Source organism: Pogona vitticeps, chromosome 1 (assembly GCF_051106095.1).
Source record: "Pogona vitticeps strain Pit_001003342236 chromosome 1, PviZW2.1, whole genome shotgun sequence".
In the NCBI taxonomy this organism is placed as follows: domain Eukaryota; kingdom Metazoa; phylum Chordata; class Lepidosauria; order Squamata; family Agamidae; genus Pogona; species Pogona vitticeps.
In genome coordinates, this window is record NC_135783.1 from 130505093 (window position 1) to 130528829 (window position 23737).

Genomic DNA, 23737 nt, shown 5'->3' on the forward strand with positions numbered 1-23737 from the left:
CTGTTATATGCCTTGGCACAAGTGATGATGGAACAGCCACTCCAATTTTTTTACAGGAACATTTGTTTGTTCAAACCACACTACAGTGGGGTCTCTACTTAAGAACTTAATCCGTATTGGAAGGTGGTTCTCAAGTGGAAAAGTTCTTATGTAGAATCTGCATTTCCCATAGGAATGCATTGAAAACCATTTAATCCGTATCTGCTCTTTTCCGTCCATAGAAACTAATGGGAAGCTGCTATTCCACCTTCTACCACTAGAGGGGGATTTTTTCCTTTTTTTCCCCTTAGGTCAGGGAACAGTGTTAAAAGCACTTCTGACGAAGCTAATTTTGAAGCAACGGACTGAAAACCAATTAATCCGTTCTGGCTGTTTTTTTTTTTTTATGTAGAGGTGCGTTCGTACATTGAAGCATTAGTTCCCATAGGAACTAATGCAAAGCTGGTTAATACGTACTCTACCACTAGGGGGAGAACTTTTTTTAACCTAAGATGACCTAAGGTTAAAAAAAAAGCAGGAAAGTTTTTTTTTCCTGTTCTTATCTGGATTTTTGTTCTCAAGTAGAAGCAAAATTTAGCAAATGGAGCTGTTCTTAAGTGGAATTGTTCTTAAGTAGGGACGTTCTTAAGTAGAGACCCACTGTATTGTGGTTCGTAATTATGAAGTCTTTAAATGGATGTCGGATTTCTAAAAGGCTTACATTGAGGGAGACACAGAACCCTCCACCTGGAGGACACACTCTAGGCTGAGTATGGGCAAGAGGACAGGGCCCGGTAAAAGCATTGGTGGTGTCATCAGTCTGGGTCTGTGTGCAAGCCAACTACACCAGAGTACAGGTTGCTGTCCTCTGAAGATGCCGGCCACAGAGACTGGCGAAACGTCAGGAAGAACAACATTCAGAACACGGCCAAAGAGCCCGAAAAACCCAGAACAACCATTAGATCCCGGCCGTGAAAGCCTTCGCGAATATATCTAGCACGAGAGCTTCTGCGCTCTCTTGTGGAGCTTTTTCTCCAAAAGAAAGATTAAGGCTATCTGGGATCCACCATCTGGAATCTTATAGAACTCAAGGTTCCATAGTATCTGCATATACAGTATATATAAGGTGGTATATGCAGATAGTAATTCCTTTTCTGCTATTACTGTGTCTAGTGTTCTAATCTTTGTTTACATATAAAGTTCTTGTCTTTTTTTCCCTGTTGTCCAGTCAAGTGACTTTGCATAGTATTTTAGTTCTGTTCATTTTATGTTAGCTTCCATATACTGTACATCTACACAACTATACATCTATTATCTATATCTGTCTTCAACTGCAAAATTAAGGGCCTTCAAATAAGAAAACCTTAATAATGATAATAGTGGTAATGGTGCACAGGGCTTCATGTTCAGACAACAGACTCCTATTGCCCCACATGGGTTCCCTCAGTGCCACAACTACATCTATCAGCTGAGAACTGTGCATCAACTCTGAGACTCTGAATCTAAAATTCCCCATCCATTAGTCTCTTTTTCTCTTAATAAACCCCAGCACTAACGGCAGGAAGGACAGATGACAGTTAAATCAATATATGCAGATGGCTTTTGTTTCAGAAGAACAAAATGATAGATATCAGAGTACTTTCTGACTTTATTTTTAATTAACTAAAGTCTCATTACAGAGAAAAGGCAATGATAGTATGTAGTTAGTTATTAAGCTAAATCAAATAATACAGGCTAGCTAAATCCTATATGGATAAATGTGCAATAAACTGATTAGAAGTTAAGCAAGTGTCCTGTCTTTTATCTAATTTGTACTCTTGGGAAAGAAAGCAGGGAGCAGAGCTATTTCCTCTCCACATCACGGCAGTCACACCTACAGAAGGCAACACAAATTCTATTAGGGAACAGGAAAAGGTCTGCAATAAGAGTGCAACCTCACCCACAAAATCTAGTAAGAGCAGGTCTCTCTGAAATGGAAGTACACAGTTCCTTATTGTTTACACAGCACACTCACTCTTATGTATGTTTTATGCAATACTAGAACCATGTTAGTTATGATGCTGGGGCATCACAACTGGCTTAAATCTCAGTGGCAGACGGCAGCAAGCTATGAACTCAGCAGAGGCATTTGTTGTGGTGCACAGAGTTGCACAGCAGTGGAGGCCTACGCTGATTTCTTAGCTTGCTGCCGTTTGCCACCAAGATTTATGCTGATTGCATTTTAGTGTAAAGATATCATAGGATTTTGGCCTGTATGTTTTCACAATAAACCCCTGTAGCATTCCAGTGATTACTTCTAGCTTGAAACTGCTGGAGCTGCATAAAATATATTAACCTTGCAATGAATTTCTGTGAAAAATCTGTCTAGCTGAATTCTGTCTGCTCTTCTATTTGCCTTCATGAGTGAGACAATAAAATTTATACAAGATACAATGTTCTTTAAACATGATTTCCTCTCCCCTCAGATTCAATCATCAAAGTCTCTGGTTTTTGAAGTATAAAGTCAATGAAGCAATGTCACTGCAATACACAGGGTGTGTGAAACATGATCAGCTTATACATTATGATGATCCCAGGCATTCCTGTTGGGCAAGTGAAATGGTTTGAGCATCAACATCATGGACTGTATAGATTACAATGGTAAACTACTGCATACGCAGTAGTCATTGCACCCCTGGAATGATTTTGTACGAAGCAGCTGCTCAGCGAAGTAGCTAGCTCAAAAGTGAAACAAATGCATACATCAGAGGTAGCCATGATCAGAGGGGAGCGAAAGGTATCCCCAAATGGCATGACAAGGTGCAGCCCCATCTTGGGCCAAGAATAGCTGGTGGTGTGCATGCTAAAATATCTAACGAACGATGGATCTGCGTTTTGTGCAATGAAAGGGAAGGAATGAGTTAGATGGAGACCTTACCTGCCAGACCTTAGGGACAGAATAACAATTATAGATTTTTCTTTTCCCCCATCCCATAGGTTCTGAAATATATGCTTCAGGGGAAGAAGTGGAAGGGTCGGTAGAGATTAACGATTTGTTCCCACCCACTGCTTCTTAGGCTTCCTGTCTTATAATTTGCCTGGTGGTAATAAAACTCAGATCTGCTTCAAAGCATCTAGTTTGATCATTATACTGTATATCTTACACGTGTATCTCAGTTTCTCTGGCAAAGTGGCATTAACTGATAGATGGTCCCATCATTGTGGAATGTAGGTTATTTTCATTTGTAGGGCTTTTACTGGGGGGGGGGGGAACCCAACACAATAGGTTGGTTATTTTCCTTCACGTTTTGCAGACTATGTATGAATCGTATGTTTCTTCTCACCAAATAGATATCACTGGTTTTTAGTGTGAAAAGTAGAGGTGATTATTTGTCTCCCTCCAGTGGTTTTATTAGGTCAGTGCACTGATTCTTCACGAAAACTTGCAGCTGAACGAAGAACCCTGCCATTCGATTGGTCTTACCCTTTGTACATATCATAGAAGAATCACAGAAGTCACTGAAGTCTTCCTACCAAATCTTCAGAACAGTGGACAAGAAAATAACACTCAGGTAGTGAACTGGGCAGCTCAAGGATTCTAGTCTACTGAGAGTACATTTTGATTCATCTATACATTTTTATTTCTTTATTACATTTTACAGGGGCTTTACAAATGGCTTCCACCCATTTCCACTCCTTCATTTGAATATCATCTGGCTTTCCATATGATATGTTCTGTATATAGACTGAACAAATAAGGGGATGAAATGAATCTTTGTCTGACACCTTTCCTTATAGGAAACAATTCTGTCTCTCTCTATTCTGTCCTAATGGTAGCTTTTTGCCCACAACACAAATTATGCATCAGGACAATCAAGAGCTGAGCCACACCCTTTTTTTCAGACCAACCCATAATTTCTACAAGGCTTTGCTGTAGTCTATAAAACATTCTTCTAATACTCTTGGGTGTGCTCTAGTAGCCAGCAGTTATTTGCAATGTGATCTCATATGTCTCTTCCTTTTCTAAATCCAGCTTGGATATCAGGCATTTTTCATTTCATACGAGATAAAAGCCTTTGTTGTGACACCTTGAACACCATTTTGCTTGCATGGGAAATCAAAGCAATGGTCCTATAGTTACTGCACTCCTTGGCATCTCCTTTCTTAAAGACTGGAATGAATATTGAAATCATGGCTACAGAAGAACTTCAGCGCTGACAATGAAGAAACTGAAACAGTTAAGAAATGTTGTACACCTTGGTTCAATCATCCATCCAAATGGAGAATGCAGCCAAGAAATAAGAAGTCTGAGACTCAGAAGGGCAGCAATGAAGGAATTAGAGAAGATCGTCAAGTATAAGGATTTGTCACTACAGACCAAGATCATCCACACACTTGTACTTTTGATTACTATGTAGGAGTGAGAAAGCTGGACAATAAAGAAAGCTCGCAGGAAGAAAAAAACAAACAACCATTTGTTTGAAATGTGATGCTGGAGGAGAGTTTTGTGGATACCCTGGGCTGGCAGAAAGAGGAACCAATGGATCCTAGATCAAATCAAGCCTGAATTATCTCTGGAGGCAAAAACGTTGAAGCTGAAGCTGTCCTATTTGAGCACATCATGTGAAGTCAGCATTCTCTGGAAAAGACAATAAGGCTGGGAAATGTGGAAGGCAGCAGGGAAAGAGAAAGACCAAATACAAGATGGACTGACTCCCTAACGGAAGCCATAGGCTTTTTACAAAAGTTGAGCAGGGCAGTGAATTCCATGAATCTCTGATACCTGCTCTGACAGAAGATGCTCTTCTCAATAATGAAGTGCTAGAGCACTCTGTTTGCTGGCATGGAATTAGTGTGCCAACCTCAAAATGAGGAGCAGTTATGGCTTCATGTGCATTACCTTCTAGACACTTTCACTTTTTAACTCACATAGAACAGTGTGGTTGCAAGCATTTTATAAGTAGACTCATTTTCTTTAATGTGCATTATTATTTATTTACAAACCCATGATCTCCTCTAACTCTCTTTTTCAAAGCATGAGGTTGTTGTTGCTTTAAGTGTCTGGAAGCTACTCTTAATCTTATTTGCTTATATGTTAATTGCATTACATGAGCCAGACTTCAGGAAAACAGTTGTCTGTTTTGAAAAATGGGAAGGTTGACTTCCGTATTTTACCTTCTTTTACTTCCCTTTGTTTGAGTCCCTTACTTTTCCTGCTGCCTGGTTTACATCTGTAGCCCACAGAATGATGTGCATGCATGTGTGTGCATGTAGTATGGTACGAGTAGACAGAGATTTAGTCACACATACTTCATTTCTTAAAACCCTATCATTCTCATTGGATCACCCTGTTCTGTGATCAATATCCCTGAACACAAGGGTGCCTTACCCCTTCCACACAAGGCACTTTGGAACCGGTACCTTTGGAGAGAACACTCACACACAGAAATGCGGGCTCCCCAGCTGTCAGACTATCTTTATCTTGGCTTAACCACACAAGCACAGGAAAACATGGGGTAGTTTCATAATAAGATTATTACTCTTCTAACACTATTTCTGATTGATTCCAGCAAATCACATAGAGTCAGGTCAAAGTTATGTATATATAAGGAAAAATAAAATTTTGTTACTACTCTATAATCAAATGTGATTTATAATTTTAGCTTCCATTTTTTTAAAACTCATGGTGATGGGTCTGAAGCCCAGGCTGTCCCCACCCCCCATTTTTCGGCCAAAGTAAAGTGTGCACATGGTCCCTCACTTCCTCTGCTTAGGCCCTGAAATTTTCTTTTTGGTTTAAGGAATCCTTCCCCTTCTACCTAGCCCTATACAGAATTTAACTGCAATGCTGTTAATACACAGAGATCCTTTATCCCCCAAGAAGAGAAAATCCTATTTAAACTTGAAAGGGATACCTGAAATTATTTTTTATCAATCACTGATTGATGTGAGGGTCTAGGGGGGTGCCAATCTTATTCTTTTGAGAAGAGTGGCTATTGATTTTATCCTGTAAAAAAATAGAAGTATCTCTTCAGTCTTTGTGTTAAAATAGTAACTAGCAACCTCTCCTAGATGGTTATGACAATAGCAATTTTAATCTGCCATCATTTATTTATTTCATTACTACAGAGAAACGAATTGAACCTGGTGTCAAATCCTCACATTCCATCGTGTCTTCCTGTCATGAATGCTTCTCATGTTGAATGCCATTATGGTGCCAGCTGGTATTTGCATTTGTATGAATCGAATGAAATGAACTGGGCCTTCAACACAGACATCACCAAGTTCCCTACAGGCCACTTCTCCATCAAGATGACCTGGGGGGGGGGGACTTTGTAACATTGCTGTTGAAGGCCCAGTTCATTTCATTCAATTCATATGCCTGCAACTGCCAAGTTCAGTTTTTTTAAAAGTAAAAGAAAAATATTGTTTATACATCAAAGGTCCAATTCTTGTTAAGAGAATTGAGAAATAATAACATTTTAAAAAGTTCTCAGCTTCCTCAAGAGCCAACATCAGGAAAGGCTTGGGCCCTGGATACCTGAAGGACCACCTCCTTCCATATAAACCTACCAGGCAATGAAGATCTAGCCAGGGGGCCCTTCTGAAAGAGCCATCCCTCAAGGAGGTAAGAGGGATAGCCTGTAGACAAAGGGCCTTTTTGGCAGCTGTCCCCAGACTATGGGAGACGAATCTCCCCACTGAGATTCGTCTGGCACCAACGCTGATGACATTTTGGTGCCAGGTCAAAACCTTCCTGTTCCAGAAGGCTTTTAATTGAAATAACATCAACTGTGGGTCCTGATGGCAATTTTTATTTAGAGTATCTAATTGTATTTTAATTGTTTTATCTTTTTATTGTATTTTAATTGTTCTAAGCCACCCAGAGACCTTTGGGTAGAGTGGGCGGCATATAAGTTAAATAAATAAAATAAATAAATAAAACAAATAAATAAATAAAAGGCAAAAGGAAATGGGACCCAGGGTATTCAAGCAGAAGACAGCTACTTCCCATTTGTCCCTCCCCAGGTCCCAATTGTTAGATGGGACCGTGCTAGCTATGGCTTCATTGCCACAGCTTTGGTTTCAGGCCTGTCTGTGCTCTCAGCCATGCTGCCACCAGGAATACTACGCACCCTACATTTACTCCTACCTTGCAGCCAACATTTGCAAGCTTTGGAAGTAGAGGCAAACAGGGAGGACGAAGGATACCACACCAGAAAAGCCCACCAGACACAAGCTGTGAGGGGAATGGGACGTGCAATTTCACGCCCTGGAAAGGCACCAAACAAACCACCTTGGCTGCTTCTGGTTTGAATGGCTTGAAGGCAAGGCGGCTCTTTTTTGTTTGCTTTTTTGGTACAAAGTATAACAACTGGACTGAGAAAGAAGCCCTATTCAGGAATGAGCACAGGATTCCGAAGAAAAGGCTATAAGCCCAGATAGCTCAATTCTCCACAAGCTGACTCATCACATAAAAGTCTACATGACTTCTAAGTAGTAAAGGAATGGGAGAGGTTATATGTACACCCCTTCTCCACTATGGTTAAAGCCCTGCCCCTTTTTAGATTACAGTGCCTGACTAAGACTAGCAAAAGAGCTGCATTCAGCAGCTGAAAGCCTGCTGCGTGATTAAAAAGGCATAACTCTAAGAGGTGAATTGCCTCAAGTGAAGGAAACTCCCTAAACATGACCTGTTGTATCCTGAGTTGTGCAACTCAGCACACAACAGATAATAACTACGGAAATTTCTTAACTTGCTGGAATTTATCTCTAAAAGTTACGCCTTGTGCAATAGAAATGCAACAGGATCTAAGCCAATGTTATGTAAGCGGACTTCTGTTTACGAGACTGGACTTCCCTCAGCAACCCAACATGTCCCCCAAAGAGCATTTACCCAAACGTATCTTCCACGTACCTATAGCAGACTTGGGGGGGGGGAATTACACAGAGGGCAGCTGTGGGAAGAAGCGTTCATTCTGCCGGTACAGAGATACCACTGGATACAACCTCAAGTGTTCCTCTTGATGGATCAGGGTGGGTGGGGGATAGGGTTCCATTCCCTCTAACTCAGCCATTCTTAACCCTTTTATGGCCATGGCCATAAGCACAATAGGAAAGAAACTGAGGCCAAATCAGGATTGTATACACTGCATAACAAACTTTATAAAGTGGTGTGTGAAGAACTGTTTTCATTCAGTGTCCTCCTTCAAATGCGCCAGGGACCCTCAGGAGGCCACATGGCCCCCACTGAGAATGGCTGCTCTAAATGAACAATTCGATCTTGCCACAGAGATTAAACTATAAAGCCTCCATTCTATATGGGCCTAATTTAAGACGATCTTCACTTGCCTCCTTGAACTACAGATCTTATTTTCCCTGCCAATTCTGTTTCCTAACTCATTTCGATGTGTCCCTCTGAAATGGGAACTTACTAGATTATTCAACTCCTCTGGAATCAGGCAATAAACGTTCTTAAGTAAGACCTATAGTGATATCATAGTTTAATGTTGTTGAACACAGTACTTTCACAATACTGAATATGAGAACTACAGTTAAACAAACAAACAAACAAACAAACAAACCTGAATGCTAACGCTTATAATATTCTATCAATGCTCATGTCTCTTCTGTGTAGATTCATCAGCATTCTTGGGAATCGACACCCTTATGAAAATCTACCTATTTTGACACAGCAGTTGTTATTATCTATGTCCACAGACTGTTCCTTGTAATCTCAAGAGTAATTCCTATATTTGCAACTTTAAGAGGACATTTAAAAATTGCCTGAACTATAGCTAACAAATAATACAATTTAATATAGTAAAAGTTTAGTTTACATTTCAATTCTAAGATGTCTACTGAAGATATATTTTGAATGGAAAAAAGCCAAAAATTGGAAAATCATATTTGATTGTTTCTAAATGTAACACAGGCAATAACAATAGAACAGCTGGGATCCATCATATATAGAGATGAAAATAATAAATAATCTTAGAACTGCAGAGCTGGAAGGGCCCCGATGGATCAATGAGTCAAGGAGGCACCGTGGGGAACTGAAATCCCAATCTCTGGCTCCGCAGCCAGATACTTAAACCACTGAGTTATCCTGCACTTCTAGAGGTATGTATCTAGACATTTTGCAATTGGTTCAGTAAGAAAAACTTTTGCTTTTTCCTTCCTACTTCCTGGACAATAAAATGAGTGGAGAACAATTTTTGGGGGAAAAAGATATGTTATACATTCTTCTCAGTAGGTTCCAATCTAATTTGTTACATTACTGCAGCTAAGAGAATGGCATTTAGAAGAGGTATAGATCTCCGATCACTTTATCTTTGGTCTGAAATCATAGCAGTCTGTGGTAGGATGACATGAATAGTCTAAAGTTTCTGTAAACAGAGCCCATGTTGGTATTTTATTGCCAGAGGAGCAGTGCATCAATCATAGTTTTGTTCCATACTCCTTTATCCTACGGATACTTCTTTTTGCAACTGCTACGAAAACAGTTATATTTAAAATAAGACGGATTCAGTATATCTTACTTGAGTTCCTGTGAGCTCGTGGCCAGCATACTTCGAATGCTTTTGTCAGCCAGCGGGCAGCCAGATAGACTGTAAAACAGGTCAGGACAGCCAAGTAAATCAACCTTCTTTAAAACTCAAGACCTTCCAAACAAACACAACGTTAAAAAATAATAATAAAAATTAAATTGTAATGCAGAAAAGCGATGGGGCGGGAAAGTGCTGCAATTTTAAATTTGCTAGAGAAGTTAACCCTCTGAATATATTTAGGTGTAAAACTTTACTTTGTATGTTATAGATTTTTTTTCCTAATAAGTGGCTACATTTAAGGGAACAGTATTAGTGATCCATGGGTTAACTGTTTGAAAAAATTGAAGGATTTTTAAAAAAATTTTAGTAGTAGTTTTAAAAGAAAAAAGACGTTTATACAACACACAGATCAGCATGCTTTTAAGATTAACACTGATTACTCAAAGGGTTAACACATAGTTCAACATTTTTACTTTGACAGCATTGTTGAGGTAAGCTGAAAACAATAAATTGAAAAGACAGAATCCACCATGAAAAAAATGAAGTCACACCTTCTATGTGAGGCGTAATTACCAGTCACATGACCACTCCCATCACACCCTGGTGTTGGACATCTGCCACCAAACAAAAACAAAAAACAGCCAAAATAGTAAGTAGGTTTTTTAAAAAAAGCTCTTAAAAGTTTCATTGTTTCCAGTTTAGCTGCAATGTCTGCAAGGGGGATTTAAGCATTCTATCAAAAAAGCTGCAAAATGAACAGAATTCAATGAAAATGGCGTCTCAGTACAATATAGCATCATTAGGGACAAGCAGATACCATATTAGCTTCATCACTTAAACTGAACTGACAGTCTGAAACATTTATATGCTGCAAAGGCTGCATGCTCGTACCGCAAGGCAAATATGTACTTGTTTATTCAGATAAGACAACAGAAGGTGTAACAGCGAGAAAGAGAGAAATTTTTAAAGGAGTAAAAAAGTAATAATTTCACCTCACATTATGCTTACGTTATTAAATCCTTTTTATTCTCTTTGCATTGAGGATATTTGGGTTTAGGGCTTGGGATGGTGACTTCCCCTGGATATCTTCGTTCTTCTAATGCCTCTTGGAAAGGATCTAAGTCTTCTGGCTGCAGGGAAGTAGAAGAAGGAACAGATCATAATGGACACAGAGATACCAACCCAGTTATCTTCTATAGGTGCAGGCCCTCTTTGCCATCAAGGGCCATTTCACTCAGTTCGTTAGAAAGAAGAGAAGAGAATGTACACTGGCTGTTTCATGTCCCCGGTTGCAGTGTCTGAATGTATGCATGTCATGCTTGTTTCATACATTACCGCATTAATCTGGCCACTGCCGAAATTCTAGCTGTAGCAACTCATGTAAGGTGGTTCATGGCATGAACTGTTGATGTCATTGCCAGGACAAGCTGTCTGTCTAGAGACCCAAATGGGAAAAGAGCTCCAGTGTGGATACTTTAGCTACATGGAAACCACATCTAAAAGCCACTGAGGACACCCATCGTGCCATTTAAGATATATTGGCCAGAATCCTCCTGCCAACTGACATTAGACACAAGCTCAGGAAAGTGAGCAGGACCTTGTTAATCTTCCCCTACAACTAATGTGATTTCCCTCACATGAGAGCAGATCAGCAGTAGGATTGCAGAGAACGATGCACCCTGAATTTGTATAATAGAAATTCTGCTACACAGAGATGTAAATTATAATTTGTTTTCTTTTCAAAGCTCTTAGCAGTAACTTCAATCATTTCATATCTCATTGTCTAAGAAAATGCAACGTTCTTTTGAGAGAGGAAACACGTAAAGACACCCTTCTCTCGTCAATAACATTGTTCAGGACACCACATCAACAATAATAAAAAGTGAATCAAATAACTATATTTGCAAACACAATATTTGATATATTTTAGTTATATAACTCAATCCTAAATAGATCTGCCAATGAAGTGTAATTTGCAGGATGACATTCACAGCTCTGTGTCCACAGGACACTAAATTTGGAAACATGATGAAATGCATTGACACAGACAAACCTGTAGATGGTGGTCTAAGCAAAAACATTAAAAGTTCTGCTTCCACTTATTTTGCATACACACACACACACACTCTCTCTCTCCCCTTATGTATTTTCTCCAATTTCAGTGATAATGTACACAAAGCATACCCCATCATGTCTCTGTTCTTTAAAAGTTGCCATCATTTATTGAAGGAAGATTTATACGACAGCTGAGGAGAAGTGCACATAAAACTGGGCGATCAAAATGTACTAGGACCAAATTCCTTGATACTAAAGCATGAGAATGTAAAATAATGCCTACTTTACCGAAGCATGACTATAAATTGTGCTGAGGAAGAGGCAGAACCTGACGAAGATAAAGAGCAGTGCCATAAATAAGGCAGCACCAACTGCAATCAAGAACATTTCTTCCGAGCAGCATGATAAAACACCTCTGTGTTTTACCTTTTTCTTATTTGAAAATGGGGAGGCCAAATACAGCCTCTAACAAGATATTTTGTCTTTTGCCTTTACTGTCACCTTCTAATTCTGCAGGATTATTACAGTAGCAAGAGCGAAGCATTAAGTCATGCCTTCCTTTTGCTCTTTGCTTTATTCACCTTTCATGTACCTTTTTACAAGGGTACAAATGGCAACTGTCTTTAGTAAAACATCTCTTGGATGTGCATTTCTTAAGAATTCCCATCATGTTTTTTGACATGGCAAGCCAAGTTCATAAGTAAAGCAAAAAATGGAAATAATACTTGACAAATGAAAGTTTCTTGTACTGGTCCTGAAAGGGACAGTAATTTATTCCCTTTCCACGTTCAAAAGGAATTCAGAAAGATACCTGAATAGAAGATAGGACTGCTAGTAAAATAAATTGATGGTGAAACAATTGACTCAGAAGCTGTCTTTAAAAAATGATAAACATGCAGAGAAGCACCTTTGCCTGCAAATGATTTGATGCCGGCTACCATTATTGTGCCCGCCCTTCCCGCCCATTTTTTTAGACATCTAGCTGATCAAAACAAACTTGGAGATGAAAAAGACATACACTGATTTCTTTTGAATCATCTTCCTCTATCCTACTAGGCTTCATTTTGGTGTAGTCCACCGGCAAGTCCCAACAGTCGCTTTCATTCAGCTGATAACACCTGTTATTCATGACAGCCTGTTGTTGCGGTGACATCGGCTCCAGTGGCGTCAAAATGGTGCAGCAACCATCTCGTTGCCTCTGCTTGTTCAGGCTCAGGTCTAACGTTCCATTTTCATCTACTTCCATATCAGGATTCTGTTTCAATGAAGAACACACACACACACACAGACACACACCAACAAAGTATAACTCAACTTGCCACTATCAAGGTTTTCCCCTCTGCATACATAGAGATCAAAGAAACTCCCTACTAAAAGGCATAATAAAACATTTCTGAAAAAACAACACTTGTCTCATTGCTAAATTTCACTGTCTTTGCTTCTTGACATGCTTGGTTTAAAACAAAAATTAATATCTGTATGAATATGACCTGACTTAAGTAGCTGCTCAACAACTGTAAAGTATCAGTGCAAAGGACAATTTAAAGAAAAACATGTTCCCCCACATGCTAACAAGTACAGAATCAGAAATAAGTGCTAGCAATTAAACACGAAACGTACCATCTTCAACCAGCGGCAGCCATGGGCAGCTGCAATGGGTGCCCCCCACCAGCCTCTCTGTACTATGCTGGCCACCTTCCTACAAAGTGGAAATGCATTCACATCCCACAGACATCCCATCACAGGCATTCAGTGATAACATGCCTTTACACTCTACCAAGTCCTCCTTTATAATCATCTCCGCTTGGGGAAAAGAAACTGGTACTGACATTCCCTGAAGCGATGGAGGAAGTGGAAGGAAAGTGAGGCATTTTCTTTCTGCCTTTCCCCTCCCCCTTTTTCCTTTCTTCCTCTTTCCTTTTCTTTTGTATGTGAAGCAAACGTCTTTTTTTAAAAAAAAACTTCAAAAATCTGTTTTCTTAAAGCTTGTGCCAATTTATCGGGATGAAGAAAGAGAAGGATACATAACCGTATGCAGCGATTTGAGAGCTTTCCCAAGAAACTTTATTTCAAGACTTGTATGAACGATGGGGCTTCCCACGTCTAGCACCTTACTTTCCTCACAGAGGAGGAGTAGTAGTATTTCCTTGCTATCTACCAGTGCCACCTCACGCGTGCTCAGAAACACTCCTTACCAGGTCGCTCCTGCTTGTTACCTATAGCCTGTCATTGTCTACAGAACAAGGCCCCCTGAGAGGGGAACTGGACATCCAGCGGGGTCTTAAAGGTTGCTGGCAGGTGTGAAGCGCCACACTATCAACAACGTGTGCCCGGATAAAAACAGTCTTTTGGTTAAAAACAGTCTCTACTAGCAATGGCCCTGTGTATAAAATGTATGAACATTTGCATGTAGTCCTACTCTTTATGTCTGAGGAAGTGGACTTGTCCACAAAAGCTCACATTAAAATACAGCAGTTACGTGTTTGCCTTCTTTATTTTTTCTTTTTCTTTTGGTTTTCCATGATATGCTTTCCTCACACAGTAATATAAAACTACAAGAAGACACACCAAGGTATAATCTTTCCTGAGAATCACACCACAATTCTACATGGATAGACAAAATTATTTCACTGACTGCATTTTAGTGCAGCATTTATTTTCCCAGAAGTACCTCTTTTATTTTAACAGAAGGCAAAACTGTATGGGAAGAGGGGTTCCCAATGTCCTTTCTTTCCTTTCCTTTACAAGGTTATCACAGTAAACTGATCTTACAACATGAAAACAAAACGTTTCTCTGTTTGTCTCAATTGATAACTACTTATATGGTCATTTCAGCCATTTAATATTATTAAAAGGGGGAAATTTTGGTTGCCTGCAAGATAGCAGAGGCTGTCTGCCAGATCTCAAGTCAGGCATTACCACAAAAACTTAATTCACCTCCTAAGTCCTTGTTTCTACTCACAGCCATCTAGTGGCCATAAGCAAGAAGCAGAGCTTTTCTCTGAAAATGCTTTTAAAAGTACAGTATACTGTCAAATATACTGGAAACACAAAATATTAACATTGATTCACAATCAAATTTTAAAAGATCTGTAGCTCTTTTTTTACTCTGAATAAAAAATATGTTTATATGTGATCCTGATTATAAGCATTTATTTCCTTTCTCTCTCTCTCTCCTTATTTCATGCAATTAGTTCCTTTCTTTCTTCATGAGTACAGTGGATCCTCAACTTACAGATGGCTCGACTTGAAAACTTTTCGAGTTACAGACTTCTCTGGCCACAAAATTTAGGTTCGACTTGCAGCCTGAGAATCAACCTACAGACCAGAAAAAAACCAAAATGGAACAAAAATGGCCAGTTACAGGATTAATCGGTTTTCAATGCATTGTAGGTCAATGGAGACTCGATCTACAGATTTTTCGACCTGCAGCCACTGTTCCAATACAAATTAATTCCGTAAGTAGAGGGTCCACTGTAGCTATTAATCCATTAAGTTATTGGTATACAGTGGTGCCTCGCTTAACGGGCGCTCTGTTTAGCGACAAAACCGCATAGCAATGAAGATTTTACGATCGCAAAAGCGATCGCATTGCAATGTTTTAAATGGTTGTGTTTTTTTTTTGCTTTGCGATGATCGGGTCCCTGTTTCGTTTACCGATCATCGCAAAGCGATGATTTTTTAACAGCTGATTGGCTGTTCCAAAATGGCTGCTGGGTAAAAAAAATGGCCACCCGCTGTGTTTAGGGACGGATTCCTCGCTTAAGAGGCAGCGAAAATGGCCACCGTATGGAGGATCTTCGCTTTAAGGTCAGTTTTTTGCCCATAGGAACAGATTAAATAGGTTTTAATGCGTTTCTATGGGCTTTTTAAAATCGCATAGCGACGAAATCGCTTAGCAGCGATTTTTGCTGCACAGATTAACATCGCTATGTGAGGCACCACTGTAATTTGTAAAGACATCGAAGCCCTTATGCTACACTCTGGACCTGGTAGGCCATGGCAGCTGAAAATATTTAAATTTTAGAGTAAAGTTTGTCAGAACTGTGCAAAGAACACAGATTTGACCAAATTCAAGCTATTTTGACGAAAGCCAGTCTTTAGATCGGATAGCACAGGTTTGCTAAGGCTGGTGTGTTGAATATGATAGAAATGCCATGCATGCAGAAAGTTCCGATTACCATCTCAACATACATAACTAATTTCTTTGCCAGCCTGGAAGTTTTCCTTAATTGCCGATAAACAAAAACTAGTTTTCAGGGCTTCACAAAGGCCATTTAAATGGGGTTTAGTAGTTATACTATTTAAAATCTCCACTTTTGATCCAACAAGTTTACCAGTTTAATTTTCACCCACAAAATTTTCACAAACTTGTTTGAAAATATTTCACCTTGCTTCCTACAGAGGCTCTGGATTTGATGATGGCATGCCTACAACAGCATACAGTTTCCCAGCACAAAGGAATAGCTGTAGAGATCTTAAATATGCCACTACACGCCACATATACAATGACAATATTTGTGTGCTGCTGAGTGGATTCCAACTTACGGCATCTCTTTCCAGGGTTTTCTAGATGGAGAACACTCAGAAATGATTTATCCCTTATTCCAGGGATGCTCTTGGACTGTGCAGCTTGCCCCAGGCTACACAGGCTGGCTGTTCTCACAGGAGGCACAGTGGGGAATCAAACTCCCAAAGGCTAGCTCCACAGAATGCCTGGCTTACTGAGCTATCCAGCCAGCCTTAAATAGCAGGTTTTATTTTACACTGTCGCCAAGATGTTTCCCAACTCTATCCCGAACTGAATTATTTCAGAAGTTTCCTATTAGATTTGCCACAGCAAAACTTTAAGGTACGATAGACATTCACTGGGTGAACAACAGTAAGCATCAGTAAAAGCTTTGGCTGAAATTCATCACAGAGTCGTTAGTTACTGCAGTAAAGAGTTACATATCTTTCTGTAATAATAATAATAATAATAATAATAATAATAATAATAATAATAATAATAATAATAATAATAATAATAATAATAATAATAATAATAAACCATCTACACAACAGGAATAAAGAGACACATGTATATAATTTTACCCTGGAGCAGAGATCCTGAGGCTTAGTGGAGAGGTTCTGAGGCATCTCTCTGCAACGAGTGGAAAGGTTCAGGATGGCAGTGGCCGCCATGTGCGCTGCCTCCATGTCATGGGTATAGTCAAAGCTACTCTTGCTGCAGGTACTGCTGGCGCTGCTGCCTCCTCCACAGCTCACGTTGCTGCTGCTGCTAGGGGCATAACTGCTTGTTGTGCTGCTGGTCGGGCTTGAATTCTTACAGTAGCGTTTAGCTGTGGGAAGGAAGACGACAAGGATGACTCAAAAAGGCCAACGTCTCTGCACATGCATGAAAAAGCGATGCGTTTTGCAGACAGCAATACTTGGAGGGAGCTGCAAAGTCTGTTTTTTCGGGGAAAGGGCTTCTTCCCTCCTTCCCAGCCTTTCCTTAGTACACTGGCTGAATGGGAAGGGGAATTATGAATAAGGACACAGAGATAAAAGCACCCAATGGGGCGAAACAACATTTATGAAAGAACCCCTTTTGCTTTCTGATCCTGAACGTCTCCTCAAGGAATATATGTTGTTAAAGCCAGAAAACGATATCAAACAGGCAGACACATGTACAGCCTGATTGGCCACAGTCTCTGAAAGTCCATGCCCATATCTAATATATAAAGGCTCTGTTCACATTTATGGTCAAGTAGCAGCTTCGAGGAAAAAACCTAAATGCACACGGATTTCACTGGAATTAGGGGGTGGTCCATGTCAGTTTCACACATGCCGATTATTCTGTTCCATTTCTACATCAATCTGAAAATAGCGTTACTGCAAATCGCACACATCTGTGAATCCTTTTTGCCGCATTTTATCTCACAATGTGCTTTGGTGTACACACTTTGGCACTTCTTTAGCCAGGAAGGCTATTGTAAAACTTGAAGAAGTGCATAATCTCATAGTAGCATTCTGATCTGTTTTATATTTTTTTGAGAAGTATGAATCAGGTCAGTCTGTTGAAAATGCGACTCAAATTAAATCCTTGAGTTTTCTTACCGGGAACATTATTAAGCGGGATTTCCTATCTAAGGGAATGTTAAGAATAAATATGCATGCACAACACTTTCCAAGTTTAAATATCCATATGGTGCCACGAGAAGGTGTACCATCACTGGGATACATCCAACTGAACTTTTGTGGTGAAATCCACATCCATAAAAATCTTGAAACATTAGGAGCTGAATCCAACTGTTACTAGAGCAGACGCACTGACTTTATATGGGGCCTTTATATGTTTTCTCTTAAGAACACCTATCCATTGAAAGGGCCTATTCTAACTGAGACTAACAGCTAGATTTAGCCATCAATGCCCTTTTCCATAATTAACTTGTGAAGAGGGACTAACTCCTTTCCCAATATAAAATTTATTGTAAGGATATCTATCTGTGCAAACTACAAGGACTGTATTAGAGACTGTAAAGTTTACTTAATTAACTTCTAATCTGTTTTAAATCAAGATTTCCAGATCTGCTTACATACAATATTTTTAAAAAGTAGAGAAAAATAACACTAACACGTATAACTAAAACCGATCTAAACACAGAGAGCAAATTGCCACTAAAATAAGAGCTACTAAAACATATAAACACTTGGGAGAGGAAAAAGTTTCATATGGGACTGAAACTGACCAAGATAGGCACTCTCAAGAAACATTCATGTATTCATGTTGCAAACACATTGGTCACATTCCAATGGTCTTCCAACAGACCATCCCTCTAATTGCAGCTTTCTGTAGCACAAGTGACACCACCCAGTATGGACATCCCCTTTTCTAATGTCATGGTTCAGTAGACAAGCCATGGATGAGCCATTGATGCCAATCAATTATTCCTGCTTTTTAATTAGTGGCCATTTGATAGATTGGGTTTTCCTGCAGGGCAAAAATATTCACATCAATCATCAAGCCAAAATGAAATTGGTTTTCTGGGATTAATAACAAAGGGGCAGCTTTTAAGGTGATCTCTGGGGAACACTGGCTGGAGGAAGAAAGCATCAGGATTGTGAGAAGTTATTTCTGGAGGACAAGATGCAAGGAAGTGTTATAAGTGGGGAGAGAGGAAAGAATTGTGATGAATATCCTTTAAAATATGATGAATGATCACAGAGGCCAAGCATCCACAGGGGATAATGTATACACCAAACACTTTAAGGGCAGGTCCCAATGCATAGGTCTTTATATACAGTACTAGCTATAATGGTCATAAAAGAAAAGGGGGAAATCAGTAGAATGTCTTTATCCCTGAACACAAATTTGGGTATGAAACAGAGAAGTATTTATTTATTTATTAGATTTATATAGAAGAAGGGGCATAATGGGGAAAGAGTAACTGCTACAGTGGATCACTGAGCCTAATACCAGATCCAAAAGTAATTCAGTACAGTTGCCAAAATCCTGAAGATTAATTTGAAATGGAAGAAGAAATCAGCTTGGAAAAAGGCATACGACATTTAAGTTATAGACATATCCAAAGGAAAAAAGGTTTTAACAAGAGAATTCTACATCAAATTCCAAATATAAAAACTGCATCTTGGCACTGACTGGCACCTTAAAGTAGCATTAACTAAGTATGATCATATGCCATCTCGCAGAGAAGACTCTTCTAGAGATGTGAGCAACACCCCGCCTAACATATCCATCCATCCATCCATCCATCCATCCATCCATCCATCCATCCATCCATCCATCCATCCATCCATCCATCCATCCACTAACTATTATTTTCACAGAAGACACAAAGTAAAACATTTGGTCAGATTTTTCTGACCTTTATGCTGTAATGCTGATTTTCTTCTAGCAAACAGCAGTTCTTTTCTGTTCCCAGGATATGTTTGCCTAACTTTGGGAAGCAGACCAAAACTGCAGAAGCTTTGCACTAACACCTGGTGTGTCCATTCAGCATCCAGCAAAAGAGGGATTCCGCCCCCCAATTACTCCCATGTAAAGTAGTTCCAAAATGTTGTGAAACAAGTCACAAAAGTTGAATAAAAAAATTAAAAAGGCCGATTCCTCCTCTTCTGCTAACTTGTGCAGCATCCCTGCTAGCACAGAACAAGGATATTCATTATTCGAAGAATACTGTTGATGAGGCAAGCCATGTGATTATAGGCATCTTTTTAATTGTGCATACCACACAATTTGTTTACATACCGTAACTGTGCTTTTTTAAAACAAACAAACCAGTAACACAAAACACCTGCTAGTCACTACTTTGCGTTTTAAGTAGGCATCATCCAATTCACATTCTTCTTGAAGATCTTTGACACAAACCATGCTCAGCCCTGTTCTATATCGATCTCTAGTGTAATGATTCTTAAGCTTTTTGTTATCACCTTTTTATGTGTGAGACACCTGTACATTTTGCAACCTCTCCTTTAAACACTGCCAACTCCCTTTAAAAACTAAATAAATTCATAATTTAAAATAAACTCAACAATTTACTACAATTGTGTTATATTAATTTTGTGGCATTAAAACTTAAAAATAAAAAAAATCTGTTGAAGCTGATCACATTTCTTTCCTTTATGAAAATGTATGGCCTCATGACCTTCCATGGATTTTTTTCATGACAACACCCCCCCCCCGGTGTTTGCCACCCAGTTTAGGAAATAATACCCAACTAGTACATTCTGAAGTTTGATAATACGCTCAAGGATAATCACAAAGCGATCTACAGAAACCCAAGAATGTCAGTCTAACTGCAGAAGTTCGATGACATTACACACATTTTCTTTCTTCCTTTTTTTCTAATTTCCAGTGCAAGACAATGAGTAAGAGAACAGTTTCCCCTAGGAACTTGCTTTATAGCATAATTATTTACCATTAAAACAAGCTCTGTTGTTGTGATAATAGCCATCACTATATGTATTCTACATGTTGTGAGGCCTCATACTATACAGGCCAACCTGAAATTTGTATTCAACAAAATGTTCTCTTCCCAAATATTGTGGGTAACTAAGGGCATTTAAATCTATTCACAGCTCTCTATCATATACTCGTATACTGCAGTTCAACAGATCCTTGTAGAAAAAGTCTAAACCTTAAGCACATTCTTAGGCTTCTGGAATTCACTAAGAATGCTTCCATTCTTTAGTGAACTGAGGTCCTAAAAGGGTAATTCCTTAGTCTCACGTATGCAATAATTTATACAAACTATGAAGAGATAATCCATGCCAATTCATGCGTGTGAAGGCTTCAAGGCATACACACAATAGCAGTAATCCTTTTTAAAAATCCCGCTAGTTCCTCAAAACCCCTTTGATATCCATTTCACGAAAGTTTTGTATAAATTGCCAAGAGAAATCAAAACCACAGTGAGGTCACAATCTATTGCCCTTTTTCCGGATATGAAATTCATGGGTGGAGCAGAAAGAGAGTTAGCACCATTATCGTATTAAGGTACTTTACAGAAAACAGCCTTTCTCAGGTTGTATCCCATTGTACATCCTCGTCATTTTAAAGGATAAAATATAAAAAACCCCACAAAGAGCACAAAAGAAGACGAGGGAAGCTATTTCACATCCACTAGTAGTCCCCCCCCCCGCATATTTCTTTACTTTTACAACCTCATATTAAAAGTTCCAGAAACCCAGAAGGAAGCTCCATACTGATTTGTCTGACCAATAAAATCAGTTGGTTTTTACATAGGTTAGTTACATACACACAAAGTAACGATTTTTGTTCAGCAAAAAGATGAGCAAAAAGATGTGGGTATAAGTATTGGCATCAGTGTATTTCACAGATGGGTAGTACAATACCACTTGTCAGGGATCTAAGAAAAGGTACAGGTCTTCTTCTAGCACACATGTCTGTTTGCTGGCAGAACTCTCTTCTGCTGGCTGATATCAGAGATCTGCTGACAGAGTGATCTGCCAGCAGAATTTCTCTGCCAGCTAACATCAGCCAAAAAAGGAGCAGAAAAAAGCTGGGGCAAGGGAGGGACGGGGTTTCCCCAGATCAGATGTCCACCAGTTAAGGGACACAGCCACAACGACTGCACAAAGTTAGGTAAGAGTAAGAGGAATAAACTCTAGCATACCTAGTCTGGGAGGGGTCTGGCTTCAGTGCAGCTTTTGCTGACTTGCTGTCATGGTGTGACCAATCAGCCCAATTATCCCAGCCTGGATTGGTGTAGATCAGCGATGGCGATCCTATGGCACGCGTGCCACAGCTGGCATGCAAAAGCCCTCTCTGTGGGCACGCAAGCCATAAGTCGTTGGATCGCTACCCTGGCAGCCAAACCTGAGGAGGCGGCTGCAGCCGCAGTGCTAGCACCCTGACAGGCGGCGGGCCAGGATCTGGAGCAGCTGGTGCTGGCGGGCCAGCCGAGCTATAGATAATGGTGGGGTTGGCCACGACTGGATTTGGATGTGGAGGCACCTCCGTGCCCAGGATTCCAACTTCTGCCGCCACTTCCGCCTGCTGCCCGCTGGGTTGGGATTTTTTTTCTTCACAGTTTGGGCCCTCGGGCTCAAAAAGGTTCGCCATCACTGGTCTAGATTGTGCCAAAGAGGGTTGCTTCGAGGTGCAGTATGTCGTTTGGGACAATCCTTGCACCCACATACAAGGGTCAACCATTTTGCTCCTCAAGCAGCCCTGTTTAAACACATTCTAGACTGATCTTTCCTCTTTAAAGCAAAACACAACGAACTAAAATGAAAATGCTCCTCCTGTCTCTTCCTTTATGCTTTGCCACAATGATCTTGAGACTTGGAAAGTTTCCTTTCTGCTCACTTGCAGAGAGGGAGGGAGAGGAAGTTTTGCATTTCTTTTTAATAGTTGCTAACAGCCACAGCACATCAGCGATACTTTGAACAGCGTGAAAAAACTGGAGGACAAGCAAATTTCAGGAATGCCAATTATCTATAGTAGGTATTCTACAAAGTCAGCTACAGCCTTGTACCATCAGCACACCTTCTTTCCTATCCACACAGCTGAAAGGCAGAATTTCAGATTACACATGAGAAGCCAACATGCTATGACTGCACAAAGCTCTGTGTGCCATTGCATTTATCTGGGCAAAACGTCTGAAACAAGCACCAAGAAGGGAAGGAACCTCCTATTTAAAAGTTATATATTCTGCCTTTCTACCAAGCACAGGCCTTAAAGGTGGGTCATGACAAACAACAGGACAATCTAAATTTTATGTACATGTCCCAACCACTAAACAACTGAGCAGGGAGACTCATTATCCTGCCTCCTTGCTGGAGTGGTTGGCTGCGCGGAGCAGAGCCAGTGATGTGTGTGCTGCACGGAGCCCGGTTAGTGGACCAGGCTGGTTCTGAGGGGAAGGAAAGGACCTCTGTGGCACCTTTGGTGCCACATTTCATATTTGTATCCCCAGGGATATGCATACAAAGCTCCCATCTCTTGTCCTGAGTTCATAATTTTGTCTCCATTAGAGACACATAAAGACATGGGACTACCTCCATATTAAGTCCTATCCATCACAATAGGACTCTAGGGTGGATTCACACTGGGTTTTAGTAGCCCAGGGAAGGAAAACAGGTTCTTAAAATCGTACCAGCCTCATCCTAAGTAAGATCCAGCATTAGGCCTATTATGAATTTTATACTGCATTGAGGACTGCCGCTTGGTCTTTTTCATTTCTCAGCTTCGCTGTTATGCAACAAATTATTTTTCATTTCCAAAATACACATACGTTAAAATATACCCCCTCCTCCCTACATTGTGCCTATGCAGAAGCAGCAGCTCTGTGCGCTCCCAGTGCTGCAATTCTTTCATCAGAACATTGTTAGTGGGGGATGAGGAGGTGAGAGCCCCAGGTAATTTCCAGGTGCTCCATCAAAAGGTCAGCTAGAATTTGGCACCAACAGAATGTGCTGGAAGTGTAACCAGGCCCAACACACTTCCATTTCTTACCCCCAGAGAATATTCATGTTACCTTTGTGAATTTACATAAAATAGGTCTTCCAGATTACAACATTAAAACTGGTGCCATACCACCAAGCTTGGTGTTTCCTCCAATTTCTAGTAAGTGAGAATACAGTTTCTCTTTACTGAATGCATTCCCCACCAAGTCAAACAAAACAAATATATATATATTTTT

At 40.0% G+C, this 23737-nt stretch overlaps 1 protein-coding gene across 50 annotated transcripts in view; it reads right to left on the bottom strand.

The window, feature by feature from the left end:
- MYT1L (myelin transcription factor 1 like) overlaps positions 1 to 23737 on the bottom strand; it is a 416618-nt gene that overhangs the window by 49142 nt on the left and 343739 nt on the right. For 45 of the 50 annotated variants that reach the window (XM_073001026.2, XM_078389001.1, XM_073001007.2 and 42 more), the window contains 5 exons: positions 16659 to 16906; positions 12583 to 12819; positions 10518 to 10639; positions 10061 to 10123; positions 9501 to 9569 (listed from right to left, as the gene is read on the bottom strand). In XM_073001026.2, coding sequence (XP_072857127.1) covers positions 9501 to 9569; positions 10061 to 10123; positions 10518 to 10639; positions 12583 to 12819; positions 16659 to 16906 — 739 coding nt within the window. The remainder of the gene's footprint in view (positions 1 to 9500; positions 9570 to 10060; positions 10124 to 10517; positions 10640 to 12582; positions 12820 to 16658; positions 16907 to 23737) is intronic. The other 5 variants (XM_078388998.1, XM_078388997.1, XM_078388983.1 and 2 more) reach the window with 1 other exon arrangement.